Source organism: Pseudophryne corroboree, chromosome 4 (assembly GCF_028390025.1).
Source record: "Pseudophryne corroboree isolate aPseCor3 chromosome 4, aPseCor3.hap2, whole genome shotgun sequence".
NCBI classification, from domain to species: domain Eukaryota; kingdom Metazoa; phylum Chordata; class Amphibia; order Anura; family Myobatrachidae; genus Pseudophryne; species Pseudophryne corroboree.
In genome coordinates, this window is record NC_086447.1 from 275,099,625 (window position 1) to 275,120,542 (window position 20,918).

At 47.5% G+C, this 20,918-nt stretch overlaps 1 protein-coding gene across 4 annotated transcripts in view; it reads left to right on the plus strand.

Annotated features, from left to right (window-relative positions):
- Nucleotides 1-20,918, plus strand: part of MLF1 (myeloid leukemia factor 1) — a 133,658-nt gene that overhangs the window by 98,274 nt on the left and 14,466 nt on the right. For all 4 annotated transcript variants that reach the window (XM_063916139.1, XM_063916136.1, XM_063916137.1 and 1 more), the window contains one exon: nucleotides 18,313-18,472. In XM_063916139.1, coding sequence (XP_063772209.1) covers nucleotides 18,313-18,472 — 160 coding nt within the window. The remainder of the gene's footprint in view (nucleotides 1-18,312; nucleotides 18,473-20,918) is intronic.

A 20,918-nucleotide genomic window follows, 5' to 3' on the forward strand; every position in this document is an offset into this window, starting at 1 on the left:
ATTGCCCCTGTCACAACATATCCTTATCTTCACTCTCCTAAAAAAAAATCACCAAAAAACTATTCATCCAATTACTTCACCAAATATACAATTCCATACTCTGCTATCCTGAACTAGCTCTGATTACTGGGCAAATAAAACTAATAGATTCATTTTCTAATATAATATCTCATTTTATTCAGTTGGCATCATTTTGTCACCATAAGCATAAATCGCTGACAATGGCATCAAAGCCATGCCCTCCAACTGTACCTTTTTGCCAGGTACAGTACCTTTTTTATGGCCTGTACCGATTTTTGGCTCTCCAAATTTCCATTGAAAGTATAGGAAAAGCCCTTTTCTAATTTGTACCGATTTTTCTGTGTAAAATGTTGGAGGGTATGCAAAGCTGCGCGGGCAAGTTCAGATGCCGTTTCAGCTGTGATGTCTGGCCAGACATATCGAGCGACTGATTGATAAGTGTGTAAGCTTACCAAACTGTCCGCTCTGTAGGTGAATCTGTCCGCTTAGTGGATCTGTCCGCTTAGTCTGTACTCCGCCTTAGGGTAGGTTTACCAAGGAATTAAAAAAAAAAAAACACTGCAAAGAGGAAAGCGCTACTTGCCAAATATTTATAAGAAAATGCAATAATAAAAATACTAATACATACACAGGCCAGTGTTAATAGCAATTACAATACAATAATTAGCTAAGAAACATTCATTGCTATTAATACCAGCCAATGCATATATGAGTATTTTTATTATTGCATTTTTGAATAAATATCTGGCAATCAGCGCTTCCCTCTTTGTAGTGGTTTTTCTCTAACGTCCTAGTGGATGTGTCAGATTGTGTTTGGTCTGTGTCCCCGGAGGGGGCGCTAGTGGGTCAGTGGAGGTGGAAGGAAGGAAACGAGGAGGTTGAATAACGTTCCTGCGCATGAGCGCAAAGGTATTTTTATTAGGCAGATGTATAACAGTTATTGCAGCAGAAATAATAATAACAGGTGAAAAAAGTCAATCACTCAGTAATGAATCTGAAAGTCTATGGCAAATGAATGATAAATGAATTTGAGAAATAATATCCAGAATATAAATCAGAAGAGCAGAATGTCTTATGGAATGGTTCTGGCTTGAAGACCAGTGCAGGGTTAAAACGGGAAACTAGGCAGTAGATGATATGGCAAACCTGAGCATAAGCAGGAGACCGACTCACAGTGCAGATGATGGGCACTGGCAGCAGCAAGCTGTGTCACAGGTGGAGGAAATGAACGCACCTGGAGTTTGTCTTCAACTGCAGGCTGAAGCACACAAGGTGGTGATGAGTGTGAGGCCTTATGCAGGTTGCAGGTATTGCTGAGCCTTGAAGTTCCACGGGAGAATGCAGAGTAACCAGGAGTATAATGTTCTTAGCAGAGAACCAGGAACTCAGGAGAGACAGGAACCGATCCTTTCATGTAGGTCGCAGATAGACACAAAGTCCAGGATGCCTGTGAGCTGTACCTGTAGCCTCCTATATACCCCATGGTACGCAGGGATTGGATGAGTGCAGGAAAGGTGGGTGCGGCCACGCACCGGATTGGCCGCAGCATACTGGCTATTGCAGACTGTCATGGCGGCGCCCACGCCGCGGCCCAGCGGGGACGCGGCGCGCTACACGCCTGCTGTCTCAGCAGTGCCCCCAGGATCCAGATGATGACCCATGGCAGGGGCATAGGCGACCGGTGACCGCAGGGAGCCAGGACGGAGTCCGCAGCGGCGGACGGATGTCAGCCTGGTAAGTCGATTCCTGACAGTACCCCCTCCTTTAGGGGTGGACACCGAACACCCACGTGGTTTGGAGGGATGAGTGCTGTGGAAAACACGGACCAACCTAGGAGCATGGACATCAGATGAATTCACCCAGCTTCTCTCCTCTGGGCCATAACCGCACCAATCGACCAGGTACTGGAGACGTCCATACCGGCAACGGGAGTCCAGAATCTTGTTGATCTCAAATTCCACGCCCCGCTGAGTTCGGATCTTGGGACCTGCTGGAAGAGTATTCTGAAAGCGGTTTAGAACTAAAGGTCTGAGGAGAGAAATGTGAAAGGCATTAGGTATACGAAGTGAAGATGGTAATTTCAACTTGTAAGCCACTGGGTTGATGACACTCTCAATAGGGTAAGGACCAATGAAGCGTGGTGCAAACTTCATGGAAGGAACCCTGAGACGAAGGTTGCGGGTTGATAACCAAACTCGATCCCCAGGTTTCAAATAGGGAACCGCACGTCTCTTGCGGTCGGCAAAGATCTTATATCGACTGGAGGCTTTTTTGAGGGAAACGTGAATCTTTTTCCAAATGGTTGAAAACTGAGTTAGTGCAGAAGTGGCAGCTGGAACATCCATATGAGGAAGCTCTTGGAATTCAGGTACACGGGGATGTTGCCCATAAACTGCAAAGAATGGTGTCGTATCAGTGGCAGTATGATATCGAAAGTTATGGGCAAACTCGGCCCACGGGAGCAGATTGAACCAATCATCCTGGGAAGATGACACATATAACCTTAAAAAAGTCTCAAGTTCTTGATTGACTCTCTCTGTCTGCCCATTCGTCTGAGGATGGTATGATGACGAGAATTTCAATTTTACCTGCATGGCAGAACAGAGGGCCCTCCAAAACCTCGCTACAAACTGTACCCCCCGATCAGATATTATTTCAGAGGGTAAACCATGTAAGCGGAAAATCTCCTGTATGAAGATTTGGGCAAGTTTCGGGGCAGAAGGGAGACCCTGGAGGGGAACGAAATGAGCCATCTTGGTGAATCTGTCCACTACAACCCAAATGGTATTATGTCCCTGAGAAGATGGAAGGTCAGTGATAAAATCCATGGACAGATGAGACCAAGGACGACTAGGGACAGACAAGGGTTGTAACTGACCTGCTGGTGACTGACGAGGAGTCTTGTGCTGCACACATTTAGGACAGGATGCCACGAAATCCTGGATGTCCATTTTCATCTTTGGCCACCAATATGATGCGGAAAGGAACTTGAATGTCTTCAGGACACCAGGATGACCAGTGAACTTGGACTGATGGGCCCAAGATAGCAACTTGGGACGGAGCTCTGAGGAAACAAAAGTCTTACCAGGAGGAGGAGCTGGGGAGACTTGAGAGGCAGCGAAAACCACGGGACTCAGGATGGAATGTGGCACAGAGTCAGATGTTCCTTCTTCAGATTCCATGGATCGGGATAATGCATCGGCTTTCACATTCTGTGAACCTGGGCGGAAATGAAGCTTAAAATTAAAACGTGAGAAAAACATAGCCCACCTGGACTGGCGAGGGTTAAGGCACTGGGCTGCTTTTAAATAAAGCAAGTTCTTATGATCCGTGAAGATGTTAAACGGATGTTTGGCCCCTTCTAGGAGATATCTCCATTCCTCGAGAGCCAGCTTGATTGCCAGTAACTCTTGATCTCCCACGGAGTAGTTAGCTTCTGCAGGAAGAAACTTGCGAGAATAGAATCCACACGGGTGGACTTTCCCATCAGATCCCTTCTGGGAGAGAACAGCACCTACCCCAACTGTAGAGGCGTCTACCTCCAACTCGAATGGTCTGTCGACATCTGGCTGTGACAGCACTGGAGCAGACATAAAGGCTAGCTTGATTTTCCGGAAGGCTGCCAAGGCTTCTTCTGACCAGTTGGAATGATCTGCCCCTTTCCGAGTCAGGTTGGTAATAGGAGCGATGAGAGTGGAGAATCCTCGAATAAATTTTCTATAGTAGTTGGCGAAACCCAGGAACCGCTGGATAGCTTTGAGGGAAGTTGGAATGGACCAGTTGGCAATGGCTTCCAATTTCGTCGGGTCCATCTGAAGATCCGATCCGGAGATTATATAACCCAGAAAGGGTATAGAGGGAACTTCGAAGGTGCATTTAGATAGTTTCCCGTAGAGACGATTCTCACGAAGACGTCGGAGAACTTCACAGACTTGTAGGCGATGAGATGGAAGGTCTTGAGAAAAGATAAGAATATCATCTAGGTAGACAACGAGGTATTTATACAGCACATCTCGAAAAATTTCATTCACAAAGTGTTGGAATACCGCTGGAGCATTACTCAACCCAAATGGCATTACCAGGTATTCATAATGGCCATCTCGAGTGTTGAAAGCTGTTTTCCACTCGTCACCACTCCGGATTCTGATGAGATTATAGGCACCGCGGAGATCTAACTTGGTGAAAATGCGGGCCCCCTTAACTCTATCAAAAAGTTCGGTAATGAGTGGTAAAGGATAACTATTCTTGATGGTAATGTCATTGAGACCCCGATAGTCAATGCATGGACGCAGTCCTCCATCCTTCTTTTTGACAAAGAAGAAACCTGCACCAGCGGGTGATGATGACGGACGGATGAATCCTTTCTGGAGATTCTCTCTGATGTAATTACTCATCGCCTCTGTTTCAGGAACAGATAAAGGGTAGGTGCGCCCCCTAGGTGGCTTCTTGCCAGGAAGGAGATCGATGGGACAATCCCATTCCCTATGGGGCGGCAGAATATCAGCAGCCTTTTCACAGAAGACGTCTGCGAAGTCTTGATAAACTGCTGGAAGACTTAGCTGTGACTTTACTTCGGTTGATTTAATGGGACACACTTGGGCTAAGCAGGATTGGTGACAATGTGAACCCCATGAGGTAAGCTGCAACGTTGTCCAGTTGAACTGTGGGTTATGTAGCTGGAGCCAAGGCATGCCCAAGACAATCTCCTGGGTGGCCTGAGGGATGACCAGGAACTTGATCAGTTCTGAATGAAGAAATCCAACTCCCAGAACCACTGGGGTAGTTTGATGTGAAATGTTCCCCTTAGAGATTCTACTACCATCCACAGCAGTAATGTATACAGGACAAGAAAGTTCACAGGTAGACAGACGAAATTTATTTACGGCAGCTTGGGTGATAAAATTTCCTGCAGCACCGCAGTCCACTAATGCTGACGCAGACTGGAGCCCAACGGAGGTTTCTAGCGTCACTGGAAGAATGAGGTCTTGTTGGGAAGGAGCTTGACTGAGAGATCCTAACTTGACTCCTCCCTTACAAGTCAGGATCTGGCGTTTCCCGAACGCATCGTGCAGGAGTTAATTTGATGACCCGCAGCAGCACAGTACAGGCAGAGCCTCTCCCGTATTCTTCTTGCCCGCTCTTCAGGAGATAGGCGGGACCTATTAATCTGCATAGGCTCGTCAGAAGAGGGAGACTGGAACTGTACAGGAGGTATGTACCTTGGTCTGCGAGACTCACTCCGAGCGCGTTCATTATTGCGTTCGCGGATGCGAGAGTCCAGCTTAATACATAGGGAGATCAAATCATGCAGTTGAACAGGAATGTCACGGGTTGTCAATTCGTCCTTGATCCGATCCGAAAGTCCGTGCCAGAAGGCTGCTACCAGAGCTTGGTTGTTCCACTGGATCTCTGCAGCCAACGTCTGGAACTGGATGACATATTGTCCCATGCTTCGGTTACCTTGACGAAGTTGGATCAGGTCTGCCGAAGCTGATGTTGCTCGACCAGGTTCGTCAAAGATCCGTCTAAAGGTTGACACGAAGTCTGAGTAGTTGTTGATCAGAGGGTCAGCACGTTCCCACAGAGGAGACACCCAACTCAGAGCAGAACCAGAGAGCAAGGAAATGATGTAGGCAACCTTGGACCTTGGTGTGGGAAAGTTATGTGGCAATAACTCAAACTGTATTTCACACTGATTGAGAAAGCCGCGACATAGTTTAGGACTGCCATCATATTTGCTCGGCACGGGCAGGTGCAGGCGTGATACTGGAACTGATGCAGCCGACGTAGAAGAATTTACAGCACTGGCAGGTGCTGGAGTAACTGGAACAGTAGGTGAAAGTACACTGGGCAGGGATTGCTGCAGTGTATCCAATCGGGAGGACATCCCTTGTAGAAAGTGAAGCATCTGCTGCTGCGCAACCTCTTGACCATCCAGACGGGAGACCAGATCTTGCAAGGCCTCTGACCCCACACTCCGTCCACCATCCGAGTCCATCGATCCTGGACTTACTGTCAGATTGTGTTTGGTCTGTGTCCCCGGAGGGGGCGCTAGTGGGTCAGTGGAGGTGGAAGGAAGGAAACGAGGAGGTTGAATAACGTTCCTGCGCATGAGCGCAAAGGTATTTTTATTAGGCAGATGTATAACAGTTATTGCAGCAGAAATAATAATAACAGGTGAAAAAAGTCAATCACTCAGTAATGAATCTGAAAGTCTATGGCAAATGAATGATAAATGAATTTGAGAAATAATATCCAGAATATAAATCAGAAGAGCAGAATGTCTTATGGAATGGTTCTGGCTTGAAGACCAGTGCAGGGTTAAAACGGGAAACTAGGCAGTAGATGATATGGCAAACCTGAGCATAAGCAGGAGACCGACTCACAGTGCAGATGATGGGCACTGGCAGCAGCAAGCTGTGTCACAGGTGGAGGAAATGAACGCACCTGGAGTTTGTCTTCAACTGCAGGCTGAAGCACACAAGGTGGTGATGAGTGTGAGGCCTTATGCAGGTTGCAGGTATTGCTGAGCCTTGAAGTTCCACGGGAGAATGCAGAGTAACCAGGAGTATAATGTTCTTAGCAGAGAACCAGGAACTCAGGAGAGACAGGAACCGATCCTTTCATGTAGGTCGCAGATAGACACAAAGTCCAGGATGCCTGTGAGCTGTACCTGTAGCCTCCTATATACCCCATGGTACGCAGGGATTGGATGAGTGCAGGAAAGGTGGGTGCGGCCACGCACCGGATTGGCCGCAGCATACTGGCTATTGCAGACTGTCATGGCGGCGCCCACGCCGCGGCCCAGCGGGGACGCGGCGCGCTACACGCCTGCTGTCTCAGCAGTGCCCCCAGGATCCAGATGATGACCCATGGCAGGGGCATAGGCGACCGGTGACCGCAGGGAGCCAGGACGGAGTCCGCAGCGGCGGACGGATGTCAGCCTGGTAAGTCGATTCCTGACAGGATGCTGGGGACTCCGTAAGGACCATGGGGAATAGACGGGCTCCGCAGGAGACAGGGCACTTTAAGAAAGAATTAGGATTCTGGTGTGCTCTGGCTCCTCCCTCTATGTCCCTCCTCCAGACCTCAGTTTGAATCTGTGCCCGGACGAGCTGGGTGCACCTTAGTGAGCTCTCCTGAGCTTGCTAAAAAAGAAAGTATTTTGTTAGGATTTTTTATTTTCAGAGAGATCTGCTGGCAAGTGGCAACAGACTCTCTGCTACGTGGGACTGAGGGGAGAGAAGCAGCCCTACTCACTAGAAGATAGGTCCTGCTTCTTAGGCTACTGGACACCATTAGCTCCAGAGGGATCGTACACATGAACGCACCCTTGGTCGTCCGATCCCGGAGCCGCGCTGCCGTCCCCCTCGCAGAGCCAGAAGACAGAAGCCGGCGTGAGAAGCAAGAAGACTTCGAAATCGGCGGCAGAAGACTCCAGTCTTCATATGAGGTAGCGTACAGCACTGCAGCTGTGCGCCATTGCTCCTACACTAAACCCACACACTCCGGTCACTGTAGGGTGCAGGGCGCAGGGGGGGACGCCCTGGGCAGCAATTGGGTACCTCTTGGCAAAAAGCAGCATATATACAGTTGGGCACTGTATATATGCATGAGCCCCCGCCATTATTTTACACACAAGACGCGGGACAGAAACCCGCCACTGAGGGGGCGGGGCTTCTTCCTCAGCACTCACCAGCGCCATTTTCTCTCCACAGCTCCGCTGAGAGGAAGCTCCCCAGGCTCTCCCCTGCAGAATCACGGTAGAAAGAGGGTAAAAAGAGAGGGGGGGGGGCACATAAATTTGGCGCAAAAACAGTATATACAGCAGCTACTGGGTTAACACTAAGTTACTGTGTGATTCCTGGGTAATATACCGCTGGGGTGTGTGCTGGCATACTCTCTCTCTGTCTCTCCAAAAGGCCTTGTGGGGGAACTGTCTTCAAATAGAGCATCCCCTGTGTGTGTGGTGTGTCGGTACGCTTGTGTCGGCATGTTTGACGAGGAAGGCTATGTGGAAACAGAGCGGGTACAAATGAATGTGGGGTCGCCGCCGACGGCGCCGACACCCGTTTGGATGGATATGTGGAAGGTTTTAAATGATAATGTTAATTCCTTGCATAAAAGGTTGGATAAAGCTGAAGCCTTGGGACAGTCAGGGTCTCAACCCATGCCTGATCCTACAGCGCAGAGGCCGTCAGGGTCTCAGAAGCGCCCACTATCCCAAATTGTTGACACAGATATCGACACGGATTCTGACTCCAATGTCGATGGCGATGATGCAAAGTTGCAGCCTAAAATGGCTAAAGCCATCCGCTACATGATTATAGCAATGAAAGATGTGTTACACATCACAGAGGAAACCCCAGTCCCTGACAAGAGGGTTTATATGTATGGGGAAAAAAGGCAAGAGGTAACCTTTCCCCCTTCACATGTGTTAAATGAGTTATGTGAAAAGGCTTGGGAATCTCCAGATAGAAAACTGCAGATTTCCAAACGGATGCTTATGGCGTATCCTTTCCCGCCAAACTAAGGCCGGCAATTGCGTCGGCCTGGATGTGTAGTGCTGTAGCAGCATGGACAGATACCTTATCTGAGGAACTTGATACCTTGGACAAGGATACTATAGTACTGACCCTGGGGCATATAAAAGACGCTGTCCTATATATGAGAGATGCCCAAAGAGACATTAGCCTACTGGGCTCTAGAATAAATGCAATGTCGATTTCCGCCAGAAGGGTCCTGTGGACTTGGCAATGGACAGGCGATGCCAACTCAAAAAGGCACATGGAGGTTTTACCTTACAGGGGTGAGGAATTGTTTGGGGACGGTCTCTCGGACCTGGTCTCCACAGCTACGGCTGGAAAGTCAAATTTTTTGCCATATATTCCCTCACAACCTAAGAAAGCACCGTATTACCAAATACAGTCCTTTCGATCACATAGAGGCAAGAAAGTCCGAGGTGCGTCCTTTCTTGCCAGAGGCAGGGGTAGAGGAAAGAAGCTGCACAAAACAGCTAGTTCCCAGGAACAGAAGTCCTCCCCGGCTTCCACTAAATCCACCGCATGACGCTGGGGCTCCACAGGCGGAGCCAGGCCCGGTGGGGGCGCGTCTCTGAAATTTCAGCCACAAGTGGGTTCACTCACAGGTGGATCCCTGGGCTATAGAGATTGTGTCTCAGGGATACAAGCTGGAATTCGAAGTGATGCCCCCTCACCGTTACCTGAAATCGGCGCTGCCAGCTTCCCCCATAGAGAGGGAAATAGCGTTAGCTGCAATTCACAAATTGTATCTCCAGCAGGTGGTGGTAAAGGTTCCCCTCCTTCAGCAGGGAAGGGGTTACTATTCGACAATGTTTGTGGTACCGAAACCGGACGGTTCGATCAAACCCATATTGAATTTAAAACCCCTGAACATATACCTGAAAAGGTTCAAGTTCAAGATGGAATCGCTCAGAGCGGTCATCGCAAGTCTGGAGGAGGGGGATTTTATGGTGTCTCTGGACATAAAGGATGCTTACCTTCATGTCCCCATTTATCCACCTCATCAGGAGTACCTCAGATTTGTGGTACAGGATTGTCATTACCAATTCCAGACGTTGCCGTTTGGTCTGTCCACGGCACCGAGAATATTTACCAAGGTAATGGCAGAAATGATGGTGCTCCTGCGAAAGCAAGGAGTCACAATTATCCCATACTTGGACGATCTCCTCATAAAGGCGAGGTCCAGAGAGCAGTTGCTGATCAGCGTAGCACGCTCTCGGGAAGTGTTACAACAGCACGGCTGGATTCTGAATATTCCAAAGTCGCAGCTGATTCCTACGACGCATCTGCCCTTCCTGGGCATGATTCTGGACACAGACCAGAAGAAGGTTTTTCTCCCGACGGAGAAGGCTCAGGAACTCATGACACTGGTCAGAGACCTCTTAAAACTAAAACAGGTGTCGGTGCATCACTGCACGCGAGTCCTGGGAAAGATGGTGGCGTCATACGAGGCCATTCCCTTCGGCAGGTTCCATGCGAGGACCTTTCAATGGGATCTGTTGGACAAGTGGTCCGGATCGCATCTACAGATGCATCGGCTGATCACCCTATCCCCCAGGGCCAGGGTGTCTCTTCTGTGGTGGCTGCAGAGTGCTCACCTTCTCGAGGGCCGCAGATTCGGCATTCAGGACTGGGTCCTGGTGATCACGGATGCAAGCCTCCGAGGGTGGGGGGCAGTCACACAGGGAAGAAATTTTCAGGGTCTGTGGTCAAGTCAGGAGACTTGCCTTCACATCAATATCCTGGAACTAAGGGCCATATACAACGCCCTAAGTCAAGCGGAGACCCTGCTTCGCAACCAATCGGTGCTGATTCAATCAGACAACATCACCGCAGTGGCTCATGTAAACCGCCAAGGCGGCACAAGGAGCAGGGTGGCGATGGCTGAAGCGACCAGAATTCTTCGATGGGCGGAGAATCACGTACGAGCACTGTCAGCAGTGTTCATTCCGGGAGTGGACAACTGGGAACCTGACTTCCTCAGCAGGCACGACCTCCACCCGGGAGAGTGGGGACTTCATCAGGAAGTCTTCACGCAGATTGCAAGGCGATGGGAACTGCCACAGGTGGACATGATGGCATCCCGCCTCAACAAAAAGCTACAGAGGTATTGCGCCAGGTCAAGAGACCCTCAGGCGATAGCTGTAGATGCACTAGTGACACCGTGGGTGTTCCAGTCGGTTTATGTGTTTCCTCCTCTTCCTCTCATACCCAAGGTGCTGAGAATCATAAGAAAAAGAGGAGTGAGAACAATACTCATTGTTCCGGATTGGCCAAGAAGGACTTGGTATCCAGAGCTGCAAGAAATGCTCACAGAGGACCCATGGCCTCTGCCTCTAAGACAGGATCTGTTGCAACAGGGGCCCTGTCTGTTCCAAGACTTACCGCGGCTGCGTTAGACGGCATGGCGGTTGAACGCCGGATCCTAGCAGAAAAAGGCATTCCGGATGAGGTTATTCCTACGCTGATAAAGGCTAGGTAGGACGTGACGGCTAAACATTATCACCGTATATGGTGAAAATATGTTGCTTGGTGTGAGGCCAGGAATGCCCCTACAGAGGAATTCCAGCTGGGCCGTTTCCTTCACTTCCTACAGTCGGGAGTGACTTTGGGCCTAAAATTGGGGTCCATTAAGGTCCAGATTTCGGCCCTATCCATTTTCTTTCAAAAAGAACTGGCTTCTCTTCCTGAAGTTCAGACATTTGTAAAGGGAGTGCTGCATATTCAGCCCCCGTTTGTGCCTCCAGTGGTACCTTGGGATCTTAACGTGGTGTTGAGTTTCCTGAAATCACACTGGTTTGAGCCACTTAAAACCGTGGAGTTAAAATATCTCACGTGGAAGGTGGTCATGCTATTAGCCTTGGCTTCGGCTAGGCGTGTGTCAGAATTGGCGACTTTGTCACATAAAAGCCCCTATCTGGTTTTCCATATGGACAGGGCAGAATTGCGGACTCGTCCGCAATTTCTGCCAAAAGTGGTGTCATCTTTTCATATGAACCAACCTATTGTGGTGCCTGTGGCTACTCGTGACTTGGAGGATTCCGAGTTACTAGATGTAGTCAGGGCTTTGAAGGTTTATGTAGCCAGAACGGCTAGAGTCAGGAAAACTGAGTCGCTGTTTATCCTGTATGCATCCAACAAGCTGGGTGCTCCTGCTTCAAAGCAAACTATTGCTCGCTGGATCTGTAACACGATTCAGCAGGCTCATTCTGCGGCTGGATTGCCGCTTCCAAAATCAGTAAAAGCCCACTCCACAAGGAAGGTGGGCTCTTCTTGGGCGGCTGCCCGAGGGGTCTCGGCATCACAGCTTTGCCAAGCGGCTACTTGGTCAGGTTCAAACACTTTTGCAAAGTTCTACAAGTTTGATACCCTGGCTGAGGAGGACCTTGTGTTTGCTCATTCGGTGCTGCAGAGTCATCCGCACTCTCCCGCCCGTTTGGGAGCTTTGGTATAATCCCCATGGTCCTTACGGAGTCCCCAGCATCCACTAGGACGTTAGAGAAAATAAGATTTTACTTACCGGTAAATCTATTTCTCGTAGTCCGTAGTGGATGCTGGGCGCCCGTCCCAAGTGCGGACTTCTTCTGCAATACTTGTATATAGTTATTGCTTAAATAAGGGTTATGTTATGGTTGCATCAGGTTATCTGATGCTCTGTTGTTGGTCATACTGTTAACTGGGTAAGTTTATCACGAGTTATACGGTGTGATTGGTGTGGCTGGTATGAGTCTTACCCTGGATTCCAAAATCCTTTCCTTGTACTGTCAGCTCTTCCGGGCACAGTTTCCTTAACTGAGGTCTGGAGGAGGGACATAGAGGGAGGAGCCAGTGCACACCAGTATCCTAATTCTTTCTTAAAGTGCCCTGTCTCCTGCGGAGCCCGTCTATTCCCCATGGTCCTTACGGAGTCCCCAGCATCCACTACGGACTACGAGAAATAGATTTACCGGTAAGTAAAATCTTTTTTTTTTTTTTTTGTTCATATATTAGGGTTGAGTAATCCCTCAACTGGGAGCAGCAGACTGACAGATTTTTGTACCGATTATATTAGCACCAGGTGGTTCTTTTTTTGTTTTCCTTATCAAGGAAGTTGCCGGGCCCTACACACTTAAGCAGTTAGAAGCACTGATGGAGTTCACCCTTTATACACTCCTAAAGCACATATGAAAAATAAAAATATACAGTGTTCTCAGCGCTGTGTCAGAAAAACATCCAGGTGACCATATGAAAAACTGCAATCACAGGTGCCCAAATGGTGGTAACTTTTGCCTGCATTCACCTCACACACCTCTGTCACTCAGGCTGTTAAAGAAACTGCTTGAGGTCTACAAGTGAGAACCCGAATGTAAGTTTCTTTCCAAAAGTTACCATTTGTGCACCTGTGATTGCAGTTCTTCATATGGTCACCTACACACTTAGCGATGGTTGAAATGAATGATATCGTTCAAAAATGAACGATAAATCATTCATATCTTCCAGTGTGTATGTATCAGCAATAAACAATGCGCAGCCCCGCGATCGCTCATCATTGATCTATCCTCGTTTATAAATGTAAGTCATTTTGGACGATAAAGATGTATGTACTCTCATATCGTCTAAACTGGCCATATCGTCCAGTGTGTAGTCAAAAATCGTTGGTGGAAAAATTGACCATTGATGATATTGTTGGTCGATAAAATCGCTAACATCGCCCAATGTGTAGGGCCCATTAGTTTCTCTCTTTCAGCAAGGCTGGGCAACATTGGACCATGGGATTGCAGGTTTGGACTGGAGCTGGCACCTAAATTACACTGTAGCTTTAAAACTAAGCTCCTCTCCGTTGCAACTGCAGACTTCCAGTTTCATTTAAGGGTGCCTTGGAGTAAGGGCACATTTTTCAGCCACTCTGTTACATAGAAACATAGAATTTGACGGCAGAAAAGAACCACTTGGCCCATCTAGTCTGCCCCTTTTTTAACCATATTACCTCAAACCTTATTTGATCCTTATTTCTTTGTAAGGATATCCTTATGTCTATTCCATGCATATTAAAATTACTAACAAGCCAAGTACCAGTTGTTTGTATAGCTGCCTGTTTGTCTCCTATGTGTGGCTATCAGTATATATTGCTGTGTAACTTTAACTTATGAATATTTCTGTATGCTATATATTGTACAGTATATATTGCTGTGTCTCACACACCCCTGTGTGTTCATCAGTATATATTGCTATGGCACTCTCACCTATGTGTATCTCTGTACACTATATATTGCTCTGTTGCACGTTCACCTATGTGTGGTTATCATTATATTAATGTCACTCTCTCCTATGCGTATCTATGTATGCTATAGATATTGCTGTGTCTTACACACCCCTGTGTGTTTCTCAGTATGTATTGCTGTGTCACTCTCACGTATGCGTATCTATGTATGCTATAGATATTGCTGTGTCTCACACTCTCTTATGTGTGTTTATCAGTGTATATTGATGTGTCACTCTCACTTATGCGTATCTGTCTATGCTACAGATATTTACTCCCCTATGTGTGGTTATCAGTATATATTGCTGTGTCACTCTCACCTATGCGGATTTATGTACGCTATAGATATTGCTGTGTCTCATACTCCCCTATGTGTGGTTATCAGTATATATTGCTGTGTCACTCTCACCTATGCGGATTTATGTACGCTATAGATATTGCTGTGTCTCATACTCCCCTATGTGTGGTTATCAGTATATATTGCTGTGTCACTCTCACCTATGCGGATTTATGTACGCTATAGATATTGCTGTGTCTCATACTCCCCTATGTGTGTTTATCAGTATATATTGCTGTGTCACTCTCACCTATGAGTATCTAGATTATATATTGCGCTGGTTCTGTGCCACCCATTGTATAACGTGTGTTTATCTGCCAGTTGTACAATAACTTTTACGTGCATAGCCCACTACTATGGCTAAGTCTGCAGTCATGCAGTTTCAAAGGCAGTACAGTGGGTGTAATGGTTAGTATTATTGCCTTACAGCACGGAAGTCTTAGGTTCGGTTCCCAAACCAGCCCTGACTGTATAGAGTTCTTCCTGTATTTGCGGCGGGGTACTTCGGTTACCTTACCGGGGATACTCTCTAGTACAATGAACAGAGGTTCACATTCCACAGAGCTGTCTGTCACATTAGTACTGTACATACCATCTAACTGTGGTGTTCTGTCTGATATTCAATTGTCTACTATGGCATAGTATCAAGCATATCAGCCTCAGTATTCAGGTTGATATACATTTTTATGACCCCTGTTAGACTTATTCTGAGGGCGTGACAGACCTCATGGCTGCTATGCGCTATTCCCTCGACATGGATTGCCATGTAGATGGCTGTCAGTCCATTCAGTTAGTGCGGGAAAGTAGTTGCTTTTCTTTTATTCTGATTTTTCCAATCCCATCATGGCTACCTAGATGGTTCCAAAACTCATGTTCTCTGTTCCTGTAACGGATTATGTTTGCTAGTGGAACTTGCTCCGATTATGTGTCCTAGTGGAACAATGGCTAGTTTAAGTTTATTCCAAATATGATCATTGGTCACTCCAGTTGGATCATTGTGACCACGTACGTGAATCTCCTAGACTTGGGTGCCGTGAAACTATGTTTTTGGCTTCAAGACTTTTTGGACACTGTCACTGATGATGTTACAGATCAATGTGTTCAAGCTCCAAGACAGTTTTCTGATTTTCTTAAGAGCCCGGTTCGTCAGGCCGAGCAGCCTGTTCACATTTCGTCAGACTCCACCTGTTAGTTTAGCAGTGCAATGCAGTGGTGGTGTTCTATGTAACTCATAGCGAACGCACGATGAGAGGAGCTGCAATAAAGGCAGCCCGACTCTGTTCCTGGGCACAGATTTTTGTTCCACACCCTTCGCAGTGTTTATTGCGAGTGTGAGAACTCTACAAACGGACATCCTCAGGAAAAACACATTTCTCTCTGGTCCTATCAGCTCAATATTGCATTTTGTATGGTCAACATAAGGATATCAAGAAAATGCCAGTGATACCACACATTACCTGTGACTTATATAAGGTGTGTAGCCAGTGCCCACACCTGTGCTTAGGGCAGTGGTTTGCAAATGTCTGAATCATGGCGCCCTAGAGTATAAAAAAAATAAAAAATCACAGTACCCTAGGCCAAAAGTTTCTTATTGAGAAATTTAGAAATAAATATTCAATTAAGTAAATTGTGTTTATATGTCATCATTAGGTTCAGTTGTGTGATGAGGGACAAGATTTGCTTCTGTTTGTCCACATATTTTATGATTGACAGCCACCAGCACTGGTTTTGCCTATTACATTGACCATAATTTGAATGTCCTGCACCACCAATCCAAGGCATTCCTGCAAGTGTCCTGAGGCACCCCAGGGTGCCTAGGCACGTTTGAGAACCACTGGCTTAGGGAATAAGAGTGAATGGGGGATACCCCATGGACACTTGCGTTTGCGAAAAAGTCATGCTGCCAACTTGCCTTAAACCAGGTGCAAGCAGTAGTGGAGATGGGGTCATTGGAATCCAAAGGTTCAGTTACCATTTGCAGGCTATTATTAACATTAGACAATAAAGGTGATGTTAACGCTGTAAGGTCATTTAAAAAAAAAAAGCTGATTGCAGTAAGAAATCTGAATTGTCCCTTCAGCTACATTTGTTACTACATGCACGGCCTGAAAGCTGGCCTGTCACTGGCTTATTTACAGCTGCTGTGCTAATGCCATTAACAAATATGAAGCTGGGCTCATGTCACTTCTACATGTGCTGTAAGCGGAAGCAGAGAATAGCAACCCGTTAGTGAGGCATGTGCCTAGCACAAGTCTCTGATATGTCCAATGACTAAAGAGTTTCCAGTCACTTGGCAACACGGTTCATTAATGAGTTGTTTTGTGTAGAAAATATTAAGGTATGATTATTAGTTAGTATGTCAAGGAGAGTGCTGAAGGCTACACAGTTTATATTTAGCTGAGGACTATCACTGGCTAAATATAATACTGTATATAGAAAATAACAGTCGCATAGCCTCACTATCCCAAAAAGAGAAAAATACCTCATGACCTTTACAAGTCACATTATTGAATAAAATTAAAATTATTATTTGCGGCGTAGTATTTCATAATTGTCTGTTTATAGGAATAAGTGCTATGAATCAAAGTTAAAAATAAAAAATATTATTATTATTAACAAATGAGGTGGAAATTGTTCCAAAGTCAGAGGTGGAAGACTGTATCACCAGACCCTAGAGCAAAACTGAACTAGGGGCCCAGCAGTGCTACTGCAGGTAACCAGGTCCCCTGCTCTGAATGCAGCAAGGAGGGAATCACGCCCCTTTCACATCGCACAAATAACCCGGTATTGACACGGCAATATGGGTCAGTGTGCGATGTGAAAGGTCCTTTGCTGAATTAGCTGGTCGCCTGACCCGGTAATTCAACCCGGTAAAAAAGAAGGGTTATTACCGGGTTGAGTACCGGGTCAGGTGCAGTGTGAATGGGAGCCGTTCCGATGCGACACGGCTCCCATTCACAGCATAGGCAGAGGCGGCGCAGGAGATGAGCTCATCTCCCGGCGCCGCCTCCACCCCTGCTGCTGCTGCGCCCCCCGCTGCTATGGCAACCGACCCGGTATATTGCCGGGTTGGAAAGCCAGCAAAGGAGCGCAAATGCCGGATCCCACCCGGTAAGGACACGTTTCTCTTACCGGGTGGGATCCAGCATTTGCGATCTGAAACCAGCATTACTGTATGAGCGTTTCACCTTGTGCAGCACTGTTGATGCCGTATGGTTGGGGTGAAGGGGCAAGGGACTACTCACTCATTAAAGTTATACTAAGAGGGAGATTGCACCATTAGCCTGCATGAGTCAGAGTTGTGAAAAAATGGCTTAGATTCCTTCAGTTGTCCATAATGCACAGTCTTTGCATACACAAATGAAGGGGGGGGGGGGGGGGGGGATTCTAGTTGCCCGAAAACCCCTTCTAGGACAGCGGCTCATTCATAACCACAGTAGCTGTATTGTATAACATGATTTTACTAGAGCTGCGGCCACAATATGCAGTAAAAGACACTGGGGGTCATTCCGACCCGTGCGCACGCTGCAGTTTGTCGCAGTGGTGCGAATGGGTCGGAACTGCGCATGCGCGGCGGCCACATAGCGCACGTGCGTCGTTGCCAGCGGAAAAAAGTGATCGCATCGGCGATCGCAAGAAGACTGACAGGCGGGAGGCGTTCCGGGGCATCAACTGACCGTTTTCAAGGCGAGGTGAGGCGAACTCTGGCGTGTCCAGGCGTTTGGAGGGCGGATGTCTGACGTCAATTCCAGGACCTTCGTCGCTGGATCCGTCGCACAGGGTAAGTAAGTCTGACCTTGGTCTTCTTTTGCTCAAAACTGCTTTTGCATAGCAGGGCTGCACAAGCGTTCGCAGCCTTGCTATGCAAAAAATCCCTCCCCATAGTTGATCGTATGGGCTGCAAAAAGTAGCTTCGTGCGATCAACTCGGAATGAGCCCCACTGTATGGAACTGAGCACTCCATTAACACAAGACTAGACTATAGCTTGTTAGGTGTAATTCACACTTCAAAATCAAGCATATGGAAACATCCCATCTGGAAATCCTGCCTCTGCCCTTGCGTTCATATATATTATTATAAAATAGTGTCTTCTTTAAATTTTAATATATTATTAATATATGTGCATAATGTGATTACAGTAATATTTACAACAGCTGTCATTTTTGTACAGATAAAAGAAACTAAGAAAGCAGTCCGTGATTCTGAAAGTGGAGTAGAAAAAATAGCTGTTGGACATCACATTAAAGATCGTGCCCATATTGTCAAGAAATTGAAAAACAACAAGACAGGGAACCATGAAGTCGACCAAGAATTTGTTAATCTCGATGAATGTGAGTGAGGATAAGTTGTGGCTTTTGTATTGCATGTATATTGGACATAAAAAAGTAAGTGTACCTCGACTTCTTCTATGCACATATGTGTACACCTACTCCCACAATTGGAAGCTTCTGCAAACTTGTACCCCTTTCACACCGCACAAACAACCCGGTATATTGCCAGGTCGACGCAGGTCAGTGTGCGGTGTGAAAGGGGTAAGTCCCGAATTCCTGGTTCACCTGATCCGGTATTTCAACCCAGGAAGAAAGCAGGGTTATTCCCGAGTTATTACCGGGTTAGGCGCAGTGTGAATGGGTTGTCGGGTCAATACAGGTTGTCGGGTCGATGCAACCTAGGACCGTTCACAGTATAGGCAGAGGTGGCATTAAAAGGGACAGGCGGCGCTTGGGGATGATCTGATCTCCAGGCGCCACTTCCGCACACGTCACCAATCCGGCAGTTTGCTGGGTTGGTGCATCCAGTCTGAAAGGGGTCCCAACCAGGTCGCTCTCGGGAAAGACCCATGTACAAGTCTCGGGTGTGACCCGGTATTGCGATCTGAAAGCGATTATAAAAGTGCACCTAAGTCATACTTGCCTACTTTAGAAAACTAGTTTCAGGGAGATTCTAGATGGTATAAAACAGGGGTGGCCAACCAGTCAGAGGCAAAGAGCCCAAAAATATCTGTAGTAAAGTCAAAGAGATGATATTATGCGTGCGCATAATTGGGGTGTGGCCTAACTGGCAAAAGGCCATGCCCCATTTTTGTACGCCTGCTTTCAGTATGACGATTGTAGAAGCATGACCATGTGTCACACCCCCGTTTTTAGTCACACTGGGGGCGAGAAACACTGAAACAATTCAGATCCACATAAAATATACTGCACCCCCACCCTTCACTCTGAGCCTCTCAGCCTCCCACCCTTCACTCTGAGCCTCTCAGCCTGCTCCCCCTTCACTCTGAGCCTCTCAGCCTGCTCCCCTTCACTCTGTGCCTCTCAGCCTGCTCCCCCTTCACTCTGTGCCTCTCAGCCTGCTCCCCCTTCACTCTGTGCCTCTCAGCCTGCTCCCCCTTCACTCTGTGCCTCTCAGCCTGCTCCCCCTTCACTCTGTGCCTCTCAGCCTGCTCTCCTTTCACTCTGAACCTTTCTCTTCCCCCTTCTTTCTGAGCCACTGTCCTCCCACTCTTCACTCTGAGCCTCTCAGCTTGCTTTCCCTTCACTCTGAGCCACTCTCCTCCCCACCCTTCACTCTGAGCCTCTCAGCCTGCTCCCATTTCACTCTGTGCCTCTCAGCCTGCTCTCCCTTCACTCTGAGCCACTATCCTCCCCCTTCACTCTGATCCACTGTCCTCCCCCTTCACTCTGATCCACTGTCCTCCTACCCTTCACTCTGAGCCTCTCAGCCTGCTCCCACTTCACTCTGAGCCTGCTCCCCATTCACTGTGTGCCTCTCAGCATTCACTCTATTCCTCTCAGCCTGCTCCCCTTCACTCTGAGCCTGCTTCCCCTTCACTCTGTGCCTCTCAGTCTGCTCCTCCTTCACTCTAAACCTCTCAGCCTGCTCCCACTTCACTCTGTGCCTCTCAGCCTGCCCCCCACTCACTCTGTGCCTCTCAGCCTGCCCCCACTCACTTTGTGCCTCTCAGCCTTCTCCCCCTTCACTCTGTGCCTCTCAGCCTGCCCCCACTCACTTTGTGCCTCTCAGCCTTCTCCTCCTTCACTCTGTGCCTCTCTGCCGTGGGGTGCGGTGAGGCAGAGCCTTTCCTGTCATATTAATGTATACGCCAGAGTTTTGACTGTATAAAGTATGTGAAAAATACAAAGAATATATGAGAAATATCTTCTTTGTATTATTCTTATCATTTTTATAGTCAAAACTCTGGAGTAAAAAGTCTAGCCAGTGCCTGCTGAGCCATTCACTTCACTGCACGTCCATGCTGGTGGGTGCCTAAACGCAGAGCCGGCCATAGGCATAGGCAAACTAGGCAATTGCCTAGGGCATTTGATATGCCATGGGGCATCAGCAGCTTCTGCTGATTAAAATTATATGTGGCATGCCTATATTCTGTGTGTAACATTTCATATGCAGATACAGCCACAGTCTCACACAGTATATAGGCATGCTGCATATCATTTTAATCAGCAGTAGCTGCTTGTGCATCCTAGCCACATAGCAATGCAAATAAGATGCATTTTCATAGAAAAAGGTGCCCGACATTAGCATTGTGGCAATATTTATGAGGACACATCTGTATCCAAGTAGAGGCAGAGGTCACAGTGTTAGTGGCAGTGTGATTGCTGTGTGCATGTGAGTGGGTTGGTTGTGCAGTAGTGTTCGGAATTTGTGTAAGGAGCATTATGTGTGTCATGTAAAAATGCATTAATAATGTGCAACATGTGTAAGGGGCACTATGCGTGTCATTATGTGTATAAGGGCATTAATAATGTGCGGTATATG